General features: G+C 43.5%; 1 protein-coding gene, 1 non-coding gene and 1 pseudogene across 4 annotated transcripts in view; 1 reads left to right on the top strand and 2 right to left on the bottom strand.

Annotated features, from left to right (window-relative positions):
* NTN4 (netrin 4) overlaps positions 1–23,301 on the bottom strand; it is a 122,944-nt gene extending 99,643 nt beyond the window's left edge. The window contains exons 1-2 of one of the 3 annotated variants that reach the window (XM_064376862.1): positions 23,257–23,301; positions 19,118–19,638 (exon numbers count right to left, since the gene is read on the bottom strand). In XM_064376862.1, coding sequence (XP_064232932.1) covers positions 19,118–19,591 — 474 coding nt within the window. In that variant the 5' untranslated portion in view covers positions 19,592–19,638; positions 23,257–23,301. Of the gene's footprint in view, positions 1–19,117; positions 19,639–21,944; positions 22,353–22,411; positions 22,961–23,256 lie in introns of those variants that run through there. The other 2 variants (XM_064376860.1, XM_064376861.1) reach the window with 2 other exon arrangements.
* Positions 3,771–4,271, top strand: LOC105728756 (protein LLP homolog; annotated as a pseudogene).
* Positions 23,302–25,172: 1,871 nt separating the features above from the next.
* On the bottom strand, positions 25,173–25,279 carry LOC135275480 (U6 spliceosomal RNA). The gene has a single exon (XR_010343113.1). It is a non-coding gene; the product is annotated as a U6 spliceosomal RNA (small nuclear RNA).
* Between the last annotated feature and the right edge of the window lie 267 nt (positions 25,280–25,546).

Genomic DNA, 25,546 nt, shown 5'->3' with positions numbered 1-25,546 from the left:
ACCTGGCCCCAATTTTATTTTTTTAATCCAAATTTCAAAGATTTTTCCGTAATGTAATATTCAGATTTTAAAAGACCTATAGTACTTTCAAGACAGCTGTCGGGAAGAAATGCAACTGAGTGGAGACAGGGGCATGAGAGAGAAAAATACGTTTTTATGAGACCTATTATTAAATAGCCTCTTGAGCACTCACTTCTAATCATGGTAAAAGTGGAATGCAAGATTGAAGTTCCAATGTCATTATTCTGGGAGGTGAGAAGGGGGAGGAAAGAGTGACCTCCACATCTGAATTAGAGGGTTATGATATGACTGGAATAGTTCCATAACATCTGTCATTGCACTATTTAGTTCATGAGAAAATAATATTTCTGGTTATATGCCAATGAAACTGACAGGCAGACTAGTAGTCAAGGCTGAGGTCACAGAAGGGTGGGGCTGTGGAGAGCCACAGCAGTAAAACATGTAACTGTACCTTAAGGAGCTGAAGTGATGCAGGAGGCTGGCTGGAAACCGAGTGGGAGATTAAAATGGCTTTGAGGATGACAGCACTTGGAATCAGCTCTATAAGTAACAGGCCCTCTTGGCTACACTCACAACACCTGCCAGACCATCTAGAAGTAGCTAACTGCTTTCTTAAGTGGGATTTTAAAGGAGGAGAGCTGGCTGGGCACGGGGCTCACGCTTGTAATCCTAGCACTTTGGGAGGCCAAGGCCAGCAGATCACCTGAGGTCAGGAGTTTGAGAACAGCCTGGCCAACATGGTAAAACCCCATCTCTACTAAAAACATAAAAATTAGCTGGGCATGGTGGCAGGTGCCTGTAATCCCAGCTACTCAGGAGGCTGAGGCACGAGAATCACCTGAACCCAGGAGGTGGAGGTTACAGTGAGCTGAGATCACACCACTGCACTCCAGCCTAGGCAATAGAGCAAGACTCTGTTTTTTAAAAAAAAAAAAAAGGAGAGCTAAAAAAAGAAGCAGAAACAATACATCACTGAACTCCTGGCTGTGACTTTCTACCTGTTCTTTGTGCCTGTTTTATAAAGTTCTTGGAAAACCAGTGTGTGTGAGTTCTGATTACATTACTTCAAATTGAGAATCTTTTACACATGTGATAACCCTCTAACTTGAACAGGACCTTAAGAGAGACTTTTAAAAGCATATTAACCTGTCATATAAAATCATGAAGAGTGTCCATCCCTAATAAAAGAATAAAGGCAAGTCACAGGAGGGCTAGAAATCTAACTGGTTCACTCACTCTAAGTTCACTGTAGAGCAAACTCTTAACAGAATCACTTGGAAATTCCTTCATGAGTCTGAAATACCACACAGACATAGGTGGATACATTTCTTTCAGTTTTGATAAGGCATTTTACTTTAAGCTCATACTTGTATCTCACCGTAGATTGCTGTCTAAAAATATCTTTAAAAACATAGTTCCTTATCTTGTACTTGACATTCATAACACGGTTTAAAAAGAATTTGTAAAGTCTCAATAAAGACGTCAAACTAAATATGGAACGAATAGACATGAATTGTTCTTTGTACCTCTGATTTGTTCACTTTTCTCTAAATCTAACTCCCACTCTATTTTTGCCTGTCTAGGGAGATGACTGGGCTACTGCTTTAATGAAAAGATACAATTCTTGTGTTCACTTTATCTACTATTAAATGCCCAAGACTCATGTTCTGTAATTCAATGTCTGTAAGCAAAAAAATGCAGGCCCTTAATGGTCTTGGACACATTGACAGTTGACCAAAATTAGTACAGGAAGTCCCTAACTTACAACTGGTTTGTGCTCTAAAGATGTACTTGCAGGTCAGTTGTTTGGGCTTTAGAAGGCATTTTATGTCTATTTTGTTTACTACCATATCTTCAGAGCCTGGGAAGGTACTAGACACATAGGGGCACCCACATATTTGCCGAGTGACAGGATGAACTAGCCCTAAAAGTCCACTTCACTAATAATGTAATAGAATTATATGATTATTAATAATAGCACTTATATAGTACTTGGCCATTTATAAAGTGCATTAGCACATAAAGTGCATTTATAAAGTGCATTAGTGTCTTACCTTATTCTTTCTCACACTGATCCAACTTACAAAAGAAGACTCCAAGGCCCCTAAAATACAAAGACAGCCTTTTGGGCTGCTTTCGAGATTTGAGTGTGCAATGAGAGATATGGAACTAGACAGATAATAGTGGAAGTGGAGAACCAATTCAAGAGCTAGCACCACCAGAGCCTGGTGACAGATGAGAGCACAACTCCTACATTCATACTGCCATATTGTGTCTAGTATAAATATAAATGAAATGTCATCCATTAATACAAAGCAGAGACTCAGAAAGACTGAGGGACTCCTTTCCTTTTTCCTCTGCCATCCTTTTCTCTGGCAGTTAAGTGACATCCTTATGTTCAGTGGCTAAAAATGGCAGCTCCTCTTACAGTAGCAACAAGTAAGATCCCTAAAAGAGTTGCACCAAAATTATGGGCTCCTGCCTAGCTAGCTGGAAGACTCATTGATCTAGCTAAGCAGTGTCCAACACAAGCCCTCTTCTATTGGAGTCATTGGATGACTTTTCTTAGGTCATAATCTGTATTCAGAGTTAAATAGGACATTCAAGCTTTTCTTAGGTCATAATCTGTATTCAGAGTTAAATGGGACATTCAAGGGTCTTGACCTAAGCCTCTGAATCTGGACATGAATCCTCTCTGTACCCTTTCTCACTGTGGATCATTCAGCCTTTGCAGAAACATTTCATGGGATGAGAAACTGAAGGGAATTCATTTGGTCTTCGGATACATCTAGTTTTTAGAAAGTTCTTTGGTTATACTCTTGCCTTTTGAAAGCATCAGAGCCCATTTAATCCCTCTTCAAACATCTAAAGAATGCTAGCAATTCCTAAACATCCATAAATCCTCTCATAAGTGAAATATCCCAAGTTAATTGTTTATTATGTAACAAGGTTTCTCATTGATCTCACCAGTTCTGCTCAGCTTTCTCTAAATAGGAATATCTTGACCTGAGCATAATAATCTAGCTGTGTTTGCCTAGGTGGGAAGACAGAAGGGCTATTCTCTTCTTTTGTTGGGAGGATTATTCTTCCATGAACGTAGCCTAAGATTGCATTTGCTTTTTTGGCAGTCATGATACATGGTTGACTCACGTTGATTACAGTCAACTAAAACCTTCAGGTCTTTTCACATGAATGGCTGATAAGTCACACCTATCTGGTGTAGTACAGCTGATTTTTGAAAAAAGGAATTTATATTTAGCACTGTTTAATCTCATACATTTCACTCAAGAACCTTTCACACTGTCCCCTGAGTATTCTTTCTTAAACAGGTCTGATTATGTTATCTCTACTCAGAAGAACTGTTGATGGATCTCCACTACCCACAGGATTGAGTCCAAACTACTCCCCATGGAGCACCCAGGGCTAGCTTCATCTTCCTCCATCTCCCTTTCTTCCCCACTCCCATCCCCCAACCACTCTCAGGAGGGGCTTTTCTTACACAGGTGCACTTACCTTTCAATTATTACCCATCCTTTAAGAGACAGCAATTTAAAAGTCCCAAACAGACTGTGAACTCCTTAAAGACAGGAATATACCGTAAACGAGGTGCAGGTAATAGGGAAGAGGCACAGCTCAGAAATTTCTCACAAAAAAGTTTATTTTGTTTATTTTGGCAAGGAAAATACTATTTAAATCTCTCTCACCAAAGAAAGTTTTCTCCCCCTGGTAAAAACTTCCAGTCAGCGAGATCCTGTGGCGTGTGTGTTCGTTTCTCAGGTAAAACATGGCTAAAAGCTTACGGAGCAAGTGGAAGAGAAAGATGCGTGCGGAAAAGAGAAAAAAGAATTCCCCAAAGGAGCTCAGCAGGCTTAAAAGTATTCTCAAACTAGACGGTGATGTTTTAATGAAAGATGTTCAAGAGATGGCAACTGTGGTGGGACCCAAACCCAGACATGCCAAGAGAAAATGCAATGTGAGGTAAAAGATGAAAAAGGTGACGTGAAAATGGAGACTGATATTAAGAGAAACAAAAAGACTCTTCTAGAGCAGAATGGGCAGTACCCAATATGGATGAACCAAAGGCAAAGAAAAAAGCTGAAGGCAAAGCAAGAGAGAAGAAAGGGGAAACGTAAAGCAAAAGCAGTGAAAGTGGCAAAGGGTTTGGCCTGGTAGACTCTTAAAACCTTGGAAAATGCCACACGGGACAGATGATGGATTAGAATGTATACACATGTATACTTTGATTTCAGCTCCCACCAGATGAAAACTATTTGTTTTCCTATTTTAACTTGGCCTTTTTTCTTCAATTCAAGCCCAGCATAATTCAAGTTTGTTTTGGGAATTTAAATAAAATATTTTGTTTCATACCAAAAAAAAATTTTTTTCTCCCCTAACTAGTTTCTCCCAGCTCCAAAAGCTCAGGTGAATTGGATGTAGCTTATCAGTGCTTGTGGAGAGAAAGTAACAAGCTTGGCCGTTTATCCCAATAAGCCAAATAGCTGCACAAGCTTGTCCACAGTGTCACAAGGTGATTGTTTTTCAGAATCACACAACAACCACCTTGCAACCAACTCAGCATTGTGACAAAGAGCCCAGCCTGGAGCATGAGGCACCCTTCCCAATCATTTCCCATGATATTGATGAAAAACTAAACAACCCCCCCAAGTGAACCTTCAGCTACACCTTGCACTGTTTTCCAAGAGGTGGTGATAGATTTATACCTTTCCATCTAAATGGGAACCCTTTGTGCCAGGCCTTCACAGACTGGGAATAGAGGCTGTCATTTGGGTTAGCAGAGGGAGGGAACCCATGACATTGTCCTTGTTGAGAAATCACACTGATCAATTGCCTGCCCGAGGATCTGTCATCCTAAATGGCTTAAGAGACACTTAGCAAGTCATCTCTCAAACACACTGTTTACTGTGTCTGCACATCCCATATTCTGCCATAAAAGTGCTTTAAACCATAAGAAGCAATACAAAGTTGTCATCAGTAATAATAACAATAGTGCAAGAGTTGGTTGACTTGATCAATATCTATTGAATATGTCAGGCAGCAGGTGAGACGCTAAGGCAGTGTTTCTCCAAGTGTGGTCTGGGCTACCTTAGGGAGCTCACTAAAGAATGTGATAAGTGCTATGACAGAGGTGAATGTAGGATACTGTGGGTACACACATGTGACGCACGTGTACGCAGCAGCTAACCCAGAATCTTGGTGCAAGATGAAGTTAAAGCTAATTCCTTAAGGATGACTGGGAATTATCTAGTCATTTCTCCATCCACCCCCAAAATATTTGAGTGACTTAATTAACTTAAATGAGAGGCAGGACTAGAGGAGGAGATCAGAAAAGGAGAGCCCTTCCCCCGCCCTCAGCCAAGGAGGGTCAGATGGTGAGAAAGAACATGGCATCTGAGAGCAATCCAAGCAGCTCAACACATCCAGCTAGAGGCTACAGCTCAGGGGGCAGGGATGAGACAGGAGGCCAGGGGCACTCAGACAGGGCCTAGCCAGTCATATTCAAGAACGTGGACTTTGGCTGGGCACAGTGGCTCACGCCTGTAATCCCAGCACTTTGGGAGGCAGAGGCAGGTGGATCATGAGGTCAGGAGATCAAGACCATCCTGGTCAACATGGTAAAACCCTGTCTCTACTAAAAATACAAAAATTACCCAGGCATGGCGGCATGTACCTGTAGTCCCAGCTACTCGGGAGGCTGAGGCAAAAGAATTGCTTGAACCTGGGAGGCGGAGGCTGCAGTGAGCTGAAATCGCGCCACTGCACTCCAGCCTGGGCGACAGAGCCAGACTCTGTCTAAAAAAAAAAAAGCCGGGCATGGTGGCTCACGCCTATAATCCCAGCACTTTGGGAGGCTGAGACGGGTGGATCACGAGGTCAAGAGATCGAGACCATCCTGGTCAACATGGTGAAACCCCGTCTCTACTAAAAATACAAAAATTAGCAGGGCATGGTGGCACACGCCTGTAGTCCCAGCTACGCGGGAGGCTGAGGCAGGAGAATTGCTTGAACCCAGGAGACGTAGGTTGCGGTGAGCCGAGATCGCGCCATTGCACTCCAGCCTGGGTAATAAGAGCGAAACTCCGTCTCAAAAAAAAAGAAAAGAAAAGAAAAGAAAAGAATGTGGACTTCATGATCATGCAATTGAAGAGTCACTGAAAAGTTTTAAGGAGGAAGTAACATCTGTATTTTAAAAAGATCCTTCAGGGCCAGGCATGGTGTCTCACGCCTGAAATCCCAGAACTCTGGGAGGCCGAGGCGGTTGGATTGCCTGAGCTCGGGAGTTCGAGGCCAGCCTGGGCAACACAGTGAAACCTCATCTCTACTAAAATACAAAAAATTAGCCAGGCGTGGGTGTGTGCACCTGTAGTCCCAGCTACTCGGGAGGCTGAGGCAGGAAAATTACAAGAACCTGGGAGGTAGAGGTTGCCGTGAGCCGAGATCGTGCCACTGCACTCCAGCCTGGGCAACAGAGCAAGACTCCATCTCAAAAAAAAAAAAAAAAATCCTTCAGAATGCAGTATAGAGAATAAATTGGGGAGCAAATGAGACAAAACAGAACATTCAGGAGAACGCTGCAATTACAGAGAAGGAAAATAAGGGTGGTTTGCTCTAGGATAGTAGCTACAGGGATGGAGAGAGGCATACCTACTAAAGAGACCCTAATAGCAGAATGGGACAGGACCTGGTGGATGATCAAAGCTGGCTGAAGGAGAAAAAGGAATTGAGAGCAACTCTCAGCTTTTCACTTTGATGGGCTTCTCTGGGTTAGACAGCAATGCCATTTGTACATCTATTTTCTCCGTGAAGCAGGAGGCAAGCTCTTTAGCTGAGTGAGCAGGAGGTTTGCGGAGGAGGCTTAGAGACAAGAGAAGCTTTGAAAGAGTCTCTGCAGGGATGAAAGAGAGCTGAAGAGAAAGACTTCCAGGGAAGTTTGAGGGCAAAATTGAGATGGGAAAAACATAAAGGCATCTCTCAGTATGACTCTGTTGTTATTTTCTCCAGTAGAGTTCAGCGGTCTAGTCGAAGAAGCAAGAAGGTGAACGGTGAGACTGAGCTAGGATTGGGATGCAATGGAAGGACAAGGGGGCAGTGGAATTGAGAGAACTGATAGAAGATTCCAGAGAGAAAATCATGGGGGCAGGCTAAGTGTCATGTCCATTTTTACAGACAAATAGGAGCCAGAGCAGAGATAAAATAAGTAGTCTACTGGGACATAACTAGATGCTTTGAGGAAAGAAGTCCTAAAAGAAAAACTTCAGCTGCATTAGATTGAAAGGAATTTAATTGGGAATGAATGACTCTTGAATTGGGCAGCCCCCAGAATCACAGCAGATTCAAAGAGACTCCATCGAAGCCACGTGGTGGAAGAAGATTTATAGACTAAAAAAAAAAAAAACAAGAAAGGATATAATGTACAGAAATTGGAAGTGAGGTACAGCACAGCTGGATTGGTTACAGGTTGGCATTTGCCTTATTTGAACACAGTTCGAACATTCAGCAGTGTATGAATGGTTGAAGTATGGACGCTGGATTGGTGAAGACTCAGCTGTTGTTACAGGCACATACTCCCAAGTTAGGTTTTTGACTTTTTTATTTTTTGAGACGGAGTTTTACTCTTGTTGCCCAGGCTTGGAGTGCAATGGTGCAATCTCGGCTCACTGCAATCTCCGTCTCCCAGGTTCAAGCAATTTTCCTGCCTCAGCCTCCCGAGTAGCTGGGATTATAAGCATGCACCACCACACCTGGCTAATTTTTGTGTTTTTAGTAGAGATGGGGTTTTACCATGTTGGCCAGGCTGGTCTTGAACTTCTGACCTCAGGTGATCCACCCACCTCAGCCTCCCAAAGTATGGGGATTACAGGTGTGAGTCACTGTGCCTGGCCAGCTTTCAATCTTGTCTACCTATTAAATTAGGTTACAGTTTGTCCACAAGAACTGAAATATAGAAGTACAGAGTCCTTCTCAGGCCATATTTAGTTTGCTTTAACAGAAGTGAAAATTAGAAAGAAAAATGGTCAGGAGTGAAAAATGGAAATGAGTGGAGCACACAAGAAGCAAGAAAGGTGGGATGTAGGGGCTGCCAATTACCTGGTTTTTGTTTCTGCAAACTACACTTTCTTACCTCAGTGGGCTTACATTCTTCTGAGCTTTGATGATCATCAGAGAGGGAGCTATGGTTACAAAAGGATGAGTTTTGCACCCTTTAAATGTGTCAGGGTGGAGGGCAAGGATGAAGGTTCCTGGAGAGTGAGGTGCCCAGCTCTTCTGATGCAGCACCAATTTGATGTGACCTCCATTTACCTTTACTTTTTATTTGGAGGTGGGGGTGGGGTCAGAGGCTATTTACTGGGACACAGAATATGAGAGAAGTGTAGGCATCTGTTACAAAAAAACTGGTGGAAAACCTCAAGGGCCCGAGAAAGGCCAGATTGGCTGAAATAAAAAGAAACAAAAGTCCTTGATGTAGATTAAACAGTGTAAGAAGGTGATCACATCTTCTCTCTTCAATTCAACTTTAAAACAGAGAAGCCCTTTTCAGTAGCAGCCAGAAGACACAGTGTCAGCATGAATGAATATGATGTCACATAGGAAGCATGTGAATATTTTTCGTAATTATTTTTTGTTTTAGGAACTGGGATTATGAAGTGTACAGTAACATCAGCACACATAGCAGAGGTCTGGGAAGACTTCTGCTCCTCTGCCAGAGGCAGGAAGGGGAGGAAGAGAAGAGAAATCTGATATAGAAAGAAGGGTGTTGTTTTGTTTTTGTTTGCTCATTAGCAAGAGAAACTATCCAGGAAAAGAATTTGTTTCTTAGAGATAAACTGGGTATATGCAAAATGCCCAGCACAGAAACTGTTGGATTCTATGGTGATCTCTAAATGTTGGTTTTCCCTTGTCCTCCTTAACAGAACAATTAAATATTAATATATTCAATATTAACTAGAAGATTCATAATAATGTTTTTAAAATTCTGCACACAAATGGAAAGTGTCAACGTGTAAACCCTTTTACTTAAGTAGGATTGTCAAGGTAGATGCTGTCCATCAAATTCTGCAAATCAAATTTCATAACAAGCAGAAAAATGTGTGCAATGCTATATTTTAACTCGGTTTCCAATACTGTGATAGTCCAGTGGCATTCCAAAAAATTGCTCTATAGCTGAAACTTTGAGAGTCAAAAAGGGTGAAAAGTTAGATAATTTCAACATGAATGGAATATGAGGCCCTCAAAATCTGAAGGTCTCTAAAATCAACATTTCTCTTTCAGCACAGCATTTTCAAAACTTTTTTCCTCCCTCAATATAGCATTCCAGCTACTGCTCCCTCTCCCTTTTCCATCACCATTTGTTATCCAATTAGTGCTTTCCCTCCTCCCTGCTTGTTGTAGATCATGTTTGGAAAATGTGAAGTTGCCGTTCCCGACTTCTCTCTCATCTGCCATTTTAGATTTCGGCCTCCCCGACTTCTCACCACCATTCTGACTATGGTAACCCAACATAAATCAATTCATGTTGTTGCTTAATTGAACAACAGTTGAACCCATAAATTAGTGAGATTGGTTTTCTTTTTTTTTAAGACAGGGTCTCACTCTGTTGCCCAGACTGGAGTGCAGTGGCGCGATCATGGTTCACTGTAGCTTTAACCTCTCTAGGCTCACGTGATCCTCCCACCTCAGCCTCCCAAGCAGCTAGGAGTACACGTGTGTGCTATCACACCCAGTTAATTTTTGTATTTTTTGTAGACACAGAGTTTTGCCATGTTGCCCAGGCTGGTCTTGAACTCCTGGGCTCAAGCAATCCACCCAGAATTAGCTGCAAAAGTGTTTTCAATAATGGCAGCATCAGTGGACTACATTTAATCCTCCCCTTGGCTCAGTTCTTAGAACTTTCTCTTTTTTAATCCATACTCACTCCCTTGGCAACCTCATCCAGCTTCACAGCTTTAAATATCACCTCTACACTGCTGACTTCCAAACATATATTTGGTCCAGTCCTCTCTTCTGAACTCTAAACTCCAGTGGCCTCCTCAGTATCTCCATTTGGATGTCTAATAGGCAACTCATGCTTAACCTGTCTGAAAATGAGTTCCTGGTGTTCCTCTCCGAATCCATTCCCCTGCAAGTCTTCTCCATCTCAGTAAATGGCCACTGCATTCTTCCAGGTGCTCAAACTAAAAACATACTTCTTTCTCTTACACTCTACATCCAACCTGTCAGCAGATGCTGTTGGCTCTATCTACAAAATGGATCCAGATTCAACCAATTTTCACCGCCACCCTCTGTGCCATGCACCATCAGGTCTAGCCGGAATGATTGCAGTAGGATTCTAAATGGTACCCCTGCTTCTTCCCTTACCCTCCTTCCCACTTTGGTCTTTTCTTACACAAGCCAGAGTGATCCCATTAAAAATGATAATATCAGCCCACCACTTAAAATCACCAATGGCTTTTTTTTTTTTTTTTGAGACGGAGTTTCACTCTTTTGCCTAGGCCGGAGTAAAGTGGCACAGTCTCAACTCATTTCATCCTCCACCCCTGGGTTCATGCGATTCTCATGCCTCAGCCTCCCGAGTAGCTGGTATTACAGGCATCCGCCACCACGCCTGGCTAATTTTTGTATTTGTAGTAGAGACAGGGTTTCACCACGTTGGCCAGGTTGTCTCAAACTCCTGACCTCAGGTGATCCACCTGCCTCAGCCTCCCAAAGTGCTAGGATTCCCATACCCGGCCTCCAGTGGCTTCTAATATCATCCAGACTAAAAACAAATGACTTTATAAGTAGGCCCAGAATAACATATGATTCAAATGGGGGCTCCTTTGAGGGAATGCTAAAAACAATGCACAGGATTGAATTGATCTAGGCCTAAATTTGGGTCATTCTGGGCACTTGTTTTTGAGGACCCACATGCCCACACCTCCCTATCACTCTGATCTCACCTACTACACTGCATCTGGCCCCTCAGCTTTGGTACCAGCCTCCTCGCATCTGGAAGATACCAAGCAGACTTCTTTGAGGCCTTTGCTCTTCTCTAGGTATGTCCACAACTCACCTCTACTCTCCTTTGGGTCCTTATTCCAGTGTCTCAGGGAGGCTTTCTCTGGGAGCTCCGTCTCAGCATAAGCCCCTTCTCCCCTCCAGCACCCATCTTTGCTTTATTTTTTTTCTTTGCACTTACCACTACCTTTCTACATATTTTATTTATTTACCTTATTTAGCACCTTACATTTAGAATATGATGCAAGGTGAAACACTAATACATTAAATGACTTCATTAGAAAAACGACTTAAAGTCAGTACTGACTAGATAAAAAGTCCTCCTTTCCCCCAAAAAACCAAACCAATCAAATAAAAGTATGCTAAATGGTACTAAAGAATAGTGTTCATTCCCATACGGCTTATTTTTAAGTGATCTTAGATAACACTAACTGCAAAGAGTTTTCACTTGTTATAGATACTTCTAGCTAATGTAAAAAAAGTCACTTTATTATGCAAAGTACATACGGCCATATTACAAATTATCAGTTAAACTATATGTTTTATACAATACCTACTACTTACTGGAGAAATTTAGTTTTAGTTTTTCCCTTTTCTTTTTTTTTTTTTTTTTGTTTTTGAGACAGAGTCTCACTCTGTCACCCAGGCTGGAGTACAGTGGCAAAAATATTGACTCACCACAACACCCACCTACTGGGTTCAAACAATTTTCTGCCTCAGCCTCCCAATTAGCTGGGATTACAGGCACCCACCACAACATCCGGCTAATATTTGTATTTTTAATAGAGACGAGGTTTCACCATCTTGGCCAGGCTGTTCTTGAACTCCTGACCTCCTGATCCACGTGCCTTGGCCTCCCAAAGTGCTGGGATTACAGGAGTGAGCCACGACACCTGGTAGTTTTTCTTTTTTAAAAAACAAATTTTGGGGCCGGGCGTGGTGGCTTATGCCTGTAATCCAAGCACTTTGGAGGCCAAGGCGGGCGAATCACCTGAGGTTGGGAGTTCAAGACCAGCCTGACCAACATGGTGAAACCCCATCTTTATATATAAAAAAAAAAATTTTGGAGCTGTAATAAAGCCTAATCACATAAATAATTTCAAGGCAAACTAATCATCCCAGCTCTGGAATAGGTTAGCTCCATAATTATAGCTATTATTTGACTGTGTTATTTCAGCTCCCTAGGTTTCAGTTTCTTTGTCTGTAAAATAGAGTTAATATTGGGGTTTAAGGAGCTTCTTGTGAGAATGAGGGATGCAGTGCACTGAGAGTACCTGGCAGGTGGGAAGGCTTCAATAGCTATTAGCAGCCATCATGACTTGTGACTACTGCTACTATGGAAATAGGCAAGAACAGATTCCACCAATTGAAGACAAGCAGTTAACAAGTAGCCGGACGTTGTGGTGCACACCTGTAGTCCCAGCTATTCGAGAGGCTGAGGCAGGGGAATTGCTTGAACTGGGGAGGCAGAGATTACGTGAGCGGAGATCGTAATAGAGATCTCCAGACTGGCAATAGAGCGAGACTCTGTCTCAAAAAAAAAAAAAAAAAAAAGAAGAAGAAAAAGAAAAGAAAGCATTCCTACTCATATCTGACTTTGTTTTATCTTTTAAAAAATTCTAAATATTGCTTAACACATCATAAATGTAAAGCCCATAAAACCCCGATTAAGTAATTTATCATTTTCTGCACACTTGTGCCATACTGACTTTATCACAAGGTATTGAAACTCAGCCCTTTCAATGTCCTAGAGACAAATGAATACTTGGATCTTGAAAAGTGTATTATCTACACAACATATTTGGGGGATTAAGCATGCACTATTTCACACAATTTAATGAATCAGTCCATAAATTATCATGTTTGCTCTCTCATCCAGTAGGTTGTAAGGATTGCGAAGGACAGGAATGTATATAGTTTTTGTATCTTTCATGCTACTTGACTTGATGCAGAGGCATTTCAAAATAGTATAGTGGAAACAGCACTGGGCTAGAAACACAGATTTCAGCTGAGTAATTGAAGACAAGCCACGTAAACTAGGCTGCAGATTACTCATGAGTCATATTCTTTTCCATTAACAACATTTAGAATCCTTTTCCAATGCTCTCATTCTAAGGAACACTAGCAAAAGGGGTTTTTATCAATGAATGTTGTATTCATTAATATCCAAAATCATTTTCCCATAGCTACCAGGTGAAAGAAATGTGACCCTTAATTATAGGTTTTATTCACTCATGAAAACTTGCCAGCAACTCATAGTCCTCGTCACTGTCCTTTCTGTCAAACACAAATCCTTCAATCTGTTTTAAAAATAGCAAACCTGGGTGGGAGGAGGGCAAGCATCAGGAAGAATAGCTAATGAATGCTGGGCTTAATACCTGGGCAATAGGATGATCTGTGCAGCTAACCACTATGGCACACGTTCACCTATGTAATGTAATAAACCTGCACGTCCTGCACACGTACCCCTGCGCTTAAAATAAAAGTTGAGAAAAAAATAAATTGTTAAGCTTGACTCTCTCATCTTACTATGTCACTTCTATTTTTCCATTTGTTTATGTTCCCCATTTCTTTTTCTGCTTTAATTGGATAAAATTAATTAATTTAAAAAATAGAAAAAATAAAAATAGCAAACCTTCCCCTGCCAGCGTTCCCCACCCCCACCCCGTTTTGTTTTCTCTCCTTAGTATTTACCACACTCCGACATAACATGGATTTTACTTATTTGTTCTCTGTCTCCCCATCCCCATGTTAGAATCTGAATTTCATGGGTACAGAGATTTATATGTGTTGGGTTCACTGCCATGTCTATGGCACCTAGAATGGGATCCGACACATAGCAGCTTGAAAGTTATTTGAATAAATGGGCAAATAGTTTAGTCACGTGAGACTATAGTGTGGGTTGCCCTTCCCACACTATAACCAGTCTCATATGACTACCAGCTCAGCTTCTCCATGTTAGCCAAGGTTTCTGATCCTCATCCCCTGCCCAAGGCTTTTTCATTTCTCCTTGCTTGTCATATGACTCATTTATACATTCAGCTACAGATTTATTGACTGCCTACTGTGATCCAAGCAATGTGCTCAATGCTAGGGATATACAGGTAAATAGAACTGACACAAGCCTTCCCCTCTTTAATAATCCTTTTCTTCTCTTGTTTTCTTTTTTTTTGAGACAGAGCCTCACTCTGTTGCCCAGGCTGGAGTGCAGTGGAGTGATCTCGGCTTACTGCAGCCTCTGCCTCTTATGTTCAAGCAATTCTTGTGCCTCAACTTCCTGAGAAGCTAGGATTACAGGTGTGTGCCACCACACCTGGTTCTTTTTTTGTATTTTTAGTAGAGACGGGGTTTCTCCATGTTAGCCAGGCTGGTCTTGAACTCCTGACCTCAGGTGATCTGCCTGTCTCAGACTCCCAAAGTGCTGGGACTAGGCGTGAGCCACTGTGCCCAGCCTAATAATCCTTTTCTGTTCAAAGATTGCTTTGAGACCCAGCTACTCCCTGCGTTCTTGGCTTCTCTGTACTGCTGTCTCTGACTTTACAGTCCTGCATTTGAATGGCACATTTTCATAATGCCCTGGAGGAAAATTAAAAACAAAAAATCTGTGTGCTTTGGTTGGTGGCTATCCAATTTTCAATAGAGTTCTTTTAACAGAGAGTTAATAGAGCAGGGAGCAAGTCATGCTCACTTCTAAGGAGACAATAACTACATCCCTTTGGAGTTGCTTTTGGGTCACTGGAACAGATGCTGTTTCCTAACAGTGATCATCGAAATTCCAGTTTCATGAGTCCTGACTGTTTGGGACCCAAGACGGTTTGCTCTATCTTCCTAATTCCTTGTGCTTTCTGTATCCAGAGGTAATCTGAGAGCGGTTCTTTTACATCCCGAGAAAGCCTAATTAACCCATCATCTTTAGCCTCAAGGTTATTATTATCGCTTGCTCCAACTACATAGTAGACTGAGATCCTAATGGACGGTCTTGATATCCAAGGATGCCTAGCCCCAGGCCTGCCTGTGCCTTTCACCAGGGCTTTGAGAGCACTTAAACCTCCACCCCAACATTTCCCACACTGTGCCTTGTGGATCATCAGGGTCCTGAAAGAGAGTAACGAGTTCTGCAAAAAGAGGGTTTCATAGCCAAGTAAGTCCAGGAATGTCACATCCTAGACCTCCCATTTGGGGATACAGGGTACATAATGAGAATATTAGTGTATTTATAAATGTTTCAATTTCTTAAACGCAGTCAGTGTTTCCCAGCCTAAGCTGACAATGGGATCTTTTATCCTCAGTATACCACATCTCAGAGGACATTGCTGCTCAGGAGAAAACTGGTAAATTCCATTTTACGTTCACGTCATATCCAAATGAATAGCAGCAAATGGCTTTAAGAGACTGAGGGAGGAGGCAGATATAAAATCTTCTTTGCCAGCAGTTCTTGGGAGTCACTAATAGAGGGAGAGAACTTGATTTTATGGAACAAATACTAGACTGAAGGTCAGAAGACTTGTGACTTAGTCCTAGCTCTGTCACGTAACTAAGAGTATGTTGTTGGGCAAATCACTTTACTTCTGGCCTCAGTCTCATCTCCTGGGAAGGAGACACATTTTAGGATAGCCATACCCCATTCTTTGAAAGAGCTGGGCAGTTTAGGAGGTTTCTATGTAGCAGGCTCAATATCTATTTAAAAGGTGTTCTTTCTGGTTGAATTTTTGGGCCCATGTTTTTAAAGTCCTTTTTTCGGGTTGGGCGCAGTGGCTCACACCTGTAATCCCAGCACTCTGGGAGGCTGAGGCCAGCAGATCACCTGAGGTCAGGAGTTCGAGACCAGCTTGCCCAACATGGCAAAACCCCATCTCTTCTAAAAATACAAAAAATTAGCTGGGCCTGGTGGCAGGAACCTGTAATCCCAGCTACTTGGGAGGCTAAGGCAGGAGAATCGCTTGAACTGGGAAGTGGAGATCACACCACTGCACTCCAGCCTGGGCGACAAGAGAGAAATTCCATCTCAAAAAAAAAAAAAAGTTCTTTTTTGGATGACTAGTGCCTTCTACTATCTTGATGGAGGTATCTGATTCTTTAGATGTGAAGCTACAAGCTCTCAAAACCCAAAGCAGTATTTCTGAATGAATGCTGGAAACAAATTAAGTCTGGCATTTATTTATGTTAGCCTAATTAATAGGATGATACCTAGAGAAGTCTTAAGTCTTCTATAGAATGGAGGAAAATATAGGTCTATAAAGTTACAAATAATCCATAAATGAAATTTGAGACTTCTTATTTTTAAAGTAGATTGACTAGCTTCTTTTTCTGAGCACACAATTTTCTAAGATGGAAACTGATGACATGGAGTTGAAACTGCAAAGTAAATTTGTAGGTCTGCACTGATTTATATTCTAACATGACAGAGGAGAGGAAGGTAATAATCATGTCTGGAAAGGCTTCCTGTGGTCCTTGAGTTAGAGATAGACTCTTCTATTCTTTAACTCAGGAGAGAAAGATTAGTTCCCAAACCTGTCCTCTTAAAAGAAGAAATTATATAATGACTTCTTTACACTTTATACTTGGAAATAATGCTCTAGAGGGAACTAAGTCACACTTGATGCTTTTCTTATCGTTAAAATATGTCTGCTGGAAAAAAAAAAACTACAATTAAGAACACTTACAAACTAGGTATAGAAGGTATCTGTACATTGAAATGACCTACATAAATGTTAGTCTCTATCTGCTTGGAATTTGATGTAAGTATTGATGACAATAAACAGTTTGGTTTTAAAAAAGACAAGACTGTACCTCCATATAGGTTAGTTCAATGTTACTACAGTCATCTCTAAATAATTGTTGGACTGTTGTAACAGATTTGCAATAAATTCAATGTGATATTTGCTAAATGAGCATGCCTGCCATCTGGTTACTAAAACTGAATTTTTGCAACCTCATAGATACACAACGCCCAGTAGCACTGAGATGTAGGGAGCTGATTATGAGCCTGTGGATCATTTCCAAAGCAATTCGAGAGTTCAAGCCATTCATCTGTTTTCAACACAAAGTGTTCTCCACATAAAAAAACAATGAGTCTAACTTATCTGTGTCTTTCCTGTCCTCGTATCTTTAAAAATGTCCGTCATGACAGGCTGCAAATGAGCTTACAATAGTCAGCCAACTTTGTGGACCATGAAGAAGAATGGGAAACAATCGCTGTGCTGCTTGCACCATGTCCTACTTGGTTCTGGTGCCAGCGGCACTATTCTTGCTGGTCTCTTCAAGGTGCAAACAGAAGAAGCAGCTGGATAATATGGCAAAAGTCTCCATGTACCTATGGTAGTGGGGAAAGGAGGTCCCAAACCGACCTTTGCACCAGGCCTCTGGCAAGCACCTCCCCATACTACACCAAAAGCAGAATTAGTAGCAATGAATACAGTGCCTGAGGGGGTCAACAATGCTGACTATATATCTGGGAAGTCTGAGAATAGTTATATAAATGATGCTAGAGGAGTGCTTATTCTAGTTTCTGTAGCCATTGCGACCCATGTTTTGGGTGTATGCCTAATAGTGCAGGCTGTTTCAACCTCGGTACATTAACATTTTGGGCTAGATAATTTTTGGTTGGGGGTGGAGTGGGGAATGCTATTTTGAGCATTGTTTGAGAGTTAACATCATCCCTGGCCTCCACCCACTAGATGCTAGTGGTGTCCCTCCCCCTAGCAAAAATGTCTCTAGATATTGCCAAATGTCCCAATGTCCCCAGGGAAGAGGGGCCAAAAATCACCCCTAGTTGAAAGCCACTTATCTAGTCTGTATATTTACAACATGCACCAGAATTAAGTTGATTATACTCTCTTTTCTTTTTCCTGAATCAATATTTCTTCATCTACTTATTGAAGGTATTATATTCTCTTAACCTGCTTTTATTCAGTTTTCTCTGAATGTTCTCATACACCTGGGGGTTGAGGGGAACCTTTCAAGGCACTGTTTACAATAGCAAAGACTTGGAACCAACCCAAATGCCCATCAATGATAGGCTGGATAAAGAAAATGTGGCACATATACACCACAGAATACTATGCAGCCATAAAAAAGGATGGCTTTTTGGTCCTTTGCAGGGACATGGATGAAGCTGGAAACCATCATTCTCAGCAAACTGACACAAGAACAGAAAACCAAACACCACATATTCTCACTCACAAGTGGGCGTTGTACAATGAGAACACATAGACACAAGGAGGGGAACATCACACGCCGGGGCCTGTCAGGGGATGGGGGGGCTAGGGGAGGGATAGCAGGGAGTCAGGGTATTGGGGAGGGATAACATTAGGAGAAATACCTAATGTAGATGACAAGGGAATGGATGCAGCAAACTACCTTGGCACGTGTTTACCTACATAACAATCCTGCACCATCTGTAAATGTACCCCAGAACTTAAGGAAAAGCTAAAAAAGACCTGTTTCTCCCTTAGAGGAAGGGACTATTAAAGGGAAAACACTCCACATAGAAATTGGATCAGTAACTAAGGAGGCTGTTTTACAGAATGAGCTTAAGATGGTCCTGGGTCCTTAAGCTGAACTTCACGTGTCTGTGAGCCCAGAAGAACCTTTGTATGTTAAAAGAAACTACTTTCATTTGTTTGCTACTGTCATACAAAAGTATCCTTCTGACAAACAGATTTTTTTTTTTCCTTCTTGGCTTTGTTTTTATTTACTTCCTATTTATATTAACAGTATCAGGAAGATACCCATGTAGGCTCCAGGAACAGACTGTCTCAGTAACTCTTCCCCCTTCAGAAGCACGTAGGTAGTCCCGAGAACTGAAGCAATGAGAAGCCTCTAGAGTGATGATTTGTGCCTGCTCTTTTTTATAATGTGAAAAATCGGAATCTTAGAATACTGATTTAAACCCAGCCAGTGGACAATCTGCTTGAAACTACACATTCATACGTAAGGGTGAGAAATAATTTATGACAAATAAAGCTCATGAAAAATTCTAATTTCATTCATGTTGCTACAAGTATAGCTTCATGCTTTAAAAAAAAATGTGGGCTGGTAACATTTTTCTATCTTACTTACAGTGTTAAACAGGTGCTCTTACCTCTCCTCCAGTGCATGGAAAAGGACTGGAGTATTTAGAAGTACAAATAGCTCCCTTCTTGACAACATCATCTTCCAGGCCAAATGTAGCGGAGCAGTTAGTTGCAAAGTACTTATAAGGCTTCCATGTTTTCCCAAAGTCCTGGGAGCGGTCCAGCATCATGGCAGCTGGCCTGGGAGACTTGAACACCATAATTAGGTGAGTGAAGTAGAATTCGGCTTCCAGGTCTAACTGGATCTTTTCTCTGTGCACATCCTCTGCAGACTGCCACCATGTGCGAGGAAACCTGAAGGACGAGTCTGCCATGGCAGATGGCAGGTGGGCCAGGTGAGGATGGGCAGCATTGCACTTGTCACATTTGGGCTGCCGACAAGTCAGATCCGTGTTCTCACTGTAGAAGCAGTACAGTTCGGTAGCATTCTGACCGCAGGTGGTGTCTGCCCAGAGTTTTCTCCCCAAAGCTAAATTTCCCATCCGAGGGTTGCAGGCTTTTTCACAGCGTCCAGCGACTCCACTCAGTCCTAAGAAAGGGAAAGCATGCATGATGCAAGACAAACCCATCTGAAAAGCTCTTTTGGCCACCTAGTCCATCAACAGCCATCAAGGATTTCCCCAAAAGCGCTTGATGCCTTCAGCAAATGAAAAATTCTACCATGCTCCACCATGTTCATGTTTGAGCATGAACACCATTCTGCATTCATAATGCATTCATGTATGTGTGTGTGTGTGTGTGTGTGTGTGTGTGTGTGTGTGTTTGGTTTTTATGTTCAGATGTAAAATTCACATCAGAGAAACAAACACTTTAGGCAGAGGGCAAGAGGAGGGAAAGTAGAATCAGCAGCGTGAAGATTATTGGTCTAAAATTTTTCAAGTACTTTGCTTGTCAATGTCTTCTATATTTCAAATACATTGGTTGGTTTTTGAAGTCATGACTATCGAAAAACCATAATGTTTTTAAGACCATCTAAGTTAGTCTTTCAAGTTCAATGTGAGTCCTTCACTGATTTAATGTGTTTATTATGAGAATGCATTTAGAAGAAAATGTAGAATTCTATTTTCTTTATAATTTTAAGCCAGTGAAGGGATAAATTCCCTAGGAAAAGCAATATGAGATATTTCATAAATATACGATGGGTCCTCACTTAGGGGAGGCAAAGCTAGAGATCACTGGAGCTCAGATGTGCACTATCAATTTCTAACATGACATAGACATAACTAAGAAAAAAACCTCTGAACTGCCAAATGGCAGAAGAGCTCATTTTACACGCTGTCTCTTGAGGGTTTCTACCTGTGACAGGTTATACAGTAGCTACCTGTCTGCTTAACAGGAGAGTGTCTGGCAGCCACTAACAGCACCTTTAAATATTATCTGCGAACTGAAACACCTTCTTTAAAAAACACACTCTTCCTCCCAAACAAAGGTCTGACAGACTTTAATGTTTCAAAATTACTTAAAATGATAAACATTATCCACTTATTAACATTTTGACTACATACTATAATCCTTTGATTTGGGTTTGTCATTTTAATTATGAATACCTTAAGCAAAAATCATCTGTTTTAAAGGTTAAAACAGAGGGGGAAAGAGGGAAAAGGAAATCAACCCCCAAATTCTGGCTAATTGAATGTTTCTGCTTCTTAAGAAGCAGTACCTCTGAACTGTTATCACAGCAAGGATTGGAGGGGGCCAAATGACAGCTTAGGCTGAAACACAGACATTTCACACACTGACAATGGCCAGCCCCAGGTAGCCTTGCAATCAAAAATAAAGGGCTTCCTTAGGCATTATTTTTTAAATGTCAAAGGGTGCATTATGCCTGGGTTTGGTTTGCCACTTTTCTGATTAGCTGGCAACAGTTGCTTGTGGCCAGAATCACACAAACACACAGTGTGCTATGACTCACCTGTAAAATATTTCAGGGAAAATTACATACTGCCTGTACAAGTATTTTTGACTTGAAACACTTGCCTTGGGATGTTTATTTACAACCTTTCAATGGCTTGCATGTTTTTGCCATAAGATGGTTTGAGAAGTAAAAGGTTTTTTTAAGTTTATCTTTTAAGAGTGCAGGAATTAGAGTAAAATCTTAGGCCTTTAATAGGTCCGTGGGAAAAATATCCAATAATTTTAAATGCCCCTAAACTCACAAGTGCAGAAAAGATTTGAGCCAGATAACAATCCGTGGGGCAAAATAATTGGAGTCCCTCAGGTGACTGTTCAATGATACCAAGGGTGCTCCTGTGACTCGGACTGGTTTGGGATGCAGGCTGGATTTTGCTGGGTGCCAGCGACTCTCAGGGGAGAATGGAAGCCGCAGGCAGGAGATGCGTGCAACAAGGTTTTGTAGCCACCAACGCGTCCCTCTAGCCCAGCTCCCCTTTCTGAAGCAAACAAGATCCGCACGAATGACTGGGAGTCTGCAGAGTCCCTCACAGCTCTCCCCGTCACCTACAGGGCTGCACCTACGCCTAACTGGAAACCAGGTGACCCGCAAGAGGGAGGGAGAGGAGCAGAAGGGGCTCTCGAATGCGGAAACGACGAGCCAGGAGCCAGTGGCCTAGGACAACCCAAGAAAGCCAGGATGGGAGTGAGAGGGAAAGGGCATCTGCCGACGCCTCCGCCGGTTGTCCAGTTACCGAACCAGGGAGCAGACCCGCCTCCGACCTCCCGCAGAGCCTCGGCCAGGGTACCAATTCCCCAGGGGCGGCCAGCCAGCTCCGTGCAAGCCCAGGGTGATCACCACCTACCGTCCAAGCCGGGAGCCCCACTGCGTTCCAGCCTCGGCTCCAGGGAGAGGGTGCTCAGCCCTGCCCCAGGTGTCCTTACCTGCTTCCCTAGTACCCAGCACGAGGTCCGGGACGCCAGCGATTGCCCTCCACCAGAGACCCGCCCCGGCCCACGCGCGCCCAGGGTCGCTGGGCCACCCCTCCTCATCATTCCTCAGGCCATGAAGTGCCGGGGATGGCGAGCTGGGTCCTTTGTTCCCTCACCAAGTGGAAAGGCAGTTTTTTAACAAGCCAAACCGAGAAAAAACGCCGGTCGCGGTATCCCCGGTAGGGCGCACCCAGGATATCTGGTTATCCAAGCGCATGTGTATCCCAGTTGCAAAAATAAATCAATAGTATTTGAAACTGCGGAGCCCCGGGGAAAGGAGGCGGAACATGGCCACTCATTTCACCCTCGGGAGCTGCGCTCTGCGCTCGCAGCCCCAGTTCCCCTGCACCCTGGAGTCCCGAGATGGGTTAGAGAAGCAGCGAGGGAAGGGGTGGGGGCCCGGCCGCGTCACCACCCACCTGCGGCCACCACCGTGCAGCCCCAGAGCAGCAGCAGCCGCGCGCAGCTCCCCATGGCCGGGAGGAGCCGGGAGCAGCCAGGCCGGACGGGTGCGGGAGGGAGCCGAGACCTCTGGGCTGCGGGATGAAGCGCCGCGGTCTTCGGGAGGGACCGGGGCTCTGGTTTCTTCCTCCTCCTGGGGCGCCGGGCTCAGTCAGCGGGCGCCGGCAGCGGGGAGCCGGGGGCCGGGGCCGCGCGGGGCGGTGGGGTGACCCTCGCGCACCGGCCTGGCGGGGCCCGGGCACCTGGGGGACTGCGGGAGACCCGGGACCATAGCCGGCCTGGCCGAGCTGCCCCGCGGAGCGGCCCTGCGGGCTCGTCCGCCGCTAGCTCGGGGCTCGGCTACCGCAGCCGCCGCTGAACTTTGCGAGACCTTTCACTTCCCGGCCACCGCCGCCGCCGCCTCCTCCTGGGCGTCCTCCTCCGCTTTTCCCACCTCCTCTGGCCGCCCCGACTCCGTCCCGTCCTTCTCCACGGGCAGTTCCATGCGATGCATTTTTATTGCACCGACGCCGCGGCGCTCCGGTGCCAGCCCTCCTCCCCTCGCACCTCCACCCCTTCCTCCTGCCCGCCCCCCGCGCTTGACAGCCCGGGCGGTGCAGCCAGCGAGGCCGGATCGCCGCCGCCCCCCAGGGAGGGGTCCCCCGCGCCCTGACCCGCGCCCCCGCAGCCCGCTGGTCCAGTCCTCTTCAGCCCGGCCCCCGGCTGCCTTGGCGCCCCTCCCGGCGCGCGCCCTGCATACCCCCGGCGACCCCCTTGGTGCCCTCCAGCACCCACAGGCCTCCCCTGGAAAGCAATCTCCCACCTTCTCCCGGAACATTCCTAAGAGCAGTTGACTCCCTCTTGATCAGGTCAGGGCATGCCAAGGGGCTTAAAAAACCGCGAAACAGGCTAGCTAGCGCTTACTTCCCACATCCCCCAGAGAAACAAGCCCTCCCTCTGCTTCCCGCCACCCCCTTTCGGGGAGTCCCACTATCAGGGGACGGGACACCTCAACCCAGCCCGGGGTCACCCGCACTGAGAGCGCGACAACTGCTAAGCAGCGTTCTTTGCTTCTCTGCTGCCTTTTGAGGGGTGGGAGATGTCTCGGCTAAACAATCGCTGCCTACACGATCCGAGGGTGTGCCCACGTTGGTGTAAGAGGTGTTCCCTAACTCAAAGTGCTGAAAGAAAAGGGTCACAGGATAAGCCAGTGGGCAGTTTAAGAACACCCTTGTCCAGAGGCAGGGGCATGACAAAGAGAACTCTGGTCCTTCCAAGCGCTCTCCCTTTTATAGAGTATGCTGTGCTTGAAACAGTGAGTTAGGAACTAACTTACAGGGAACAATTTGGTAGCAACCACACACAGCAAATTGCAGGTAGGATTGCTCAGGGCTGGTGCTTCTGGAAAGAGATTAAATAGTCGAGTCTGGGATTTTTGCAAGTTCTGTGAAGATATAATTCTATTTACACATCCAGGGAAACTGGCAAAATCTAAGTCGACAGCACTTTTGTATTGCAGTGTTCATTTTGTTCCTTTGAATATTTTCCATAAAATTAACTATGTTCCAGATACCATTCAGTTGTAGTGTTTGTTACAGATGAGGATAATTCAGAGCTTTGGGATACATGGAGATATTATTTACAATGACCCAGACAGGAACATATAAGAAATTTCTATTTCCCAGGGGGATCTAGATTGAGGTCAGCATAATCCATTTGGGAGACATTAAAATTGTTCTTCTGGCCAACACAGGAAAGTGGCAGAAGGTGTGATGCAGCATCACCTGATTTAGAAAGCAAACCCTTTGCTGGGCACAGTGGCTCACGCCTGTAATCCCAGCACTTTGGGAGGCTGAGGTGGGCAGATCACGAGGTCAGGGGTTCGAGACCAACCTGGCCAACATGGAGAAACCCCGTCTCTACTAAAAATACAAAAAAGTAGCCGGGCGTGGTGGTGCATGCCTGTAATCCCAGCTACTCGGGAGGCTGAGGCAGGAGAATCACCTGAACCCAGGAGGCAGAGGTTGCCCATTGCACTCCAGCCTGGGCAACAAGAGCGAAAGTCCGTCTCAAAAAAATAAAAAGGAAGGAAAACAAACTCTTTGAGTTTTCAAATACTGGCAATGTTGAGGCTTTCTTCATATCTCCTAGTGGGGTCATTGAAACACCTCTTCAATTAATCTTTTTACCAAATAAATGATAGGAAATTATAACAGCCAAAAGTTCTTAGCATAAATATTAACTTAATGGCAAAGCAAATTAAACAAAGGAGGAGGGATGCACATTTATTAACTTCTGAGTCTAGCATATTTAGGCAGAACTAATCCTTTTCTGTTTTTTAATTAATGAATAAAATTGTATGTATTTATCATGTATAACATGATGTTTGAAATATACAAATAACATATATAACATGATGTTTGAAATATACAGTGTGGAATGACAAAATATAACCAATTAACATATACATTTATGCATATTAACATATGCATTTAAGAACACTTTACACCCACTGTCTTAGCATTTTTCAAGAATATATTTCTGGGGTGGGGAGGTGGGGAGAGATAGCATGGGGAGAAATGCCAGATATAGGTGAAGGGGAGGAAGGCAGCAAATCACACTGCCACGTGTGTACCTATGCAACAATTTTGCATGTTCCTCACATGTACCCCAAAACCTAAATACAATTTTAAAAAAAAGAAATAACTTTACACATTAAAAAAAAAAGAATATATTTCTAAATATATAGAACACTTCACAAATTTGTATGCCACTCTCATGCAGAGGCCATGCTAATCTACTCTGCATTGTTCCAATTTTAGCATATGTGCTGCCAAAGCAATCACAGAACTACTCTATATCTCATTACAAATTTCAAAGGCATTTACTGTCTGCACGAATCCTGCCTTTATATTTCCTTGATTGCTGTCTAATTGGCTCTTATTTCCTTTACAAGACAGCAGGCTCTCTAATGGTGGAACAGTCTTTAACATTCAGTTTATACAAAAACATCACTATGTTTTTCTGATATTCTTCCTTATTCTTAGCCAAGAACACCTGCAATAAGTGTTTACATGTTTTTGACTGAGTTCTGTTAAAACTATTGTTATATA

Source organism: Aotus nancymaae, unplaced genomic scaffold (assembly GCF_030222135.1).
Source record: "Aotus nancymaae isolate 86718 unplaced genomic scaffold, 86718_ANA_hifiasm-v0.15.2.pri h1tg000016l, whole genome shotgun sequence".
Classification (NCBI taxonomy): Eukaryota; Metazoa; Chordata; class Mammalia; order Primates; family Aotidae; genus Aotus; species Aotus nancymaae.
Note: the sequence above shows the minus strand (reverse complement) of the source record. Positions and strands in the feature narration are given on the sequence as shown.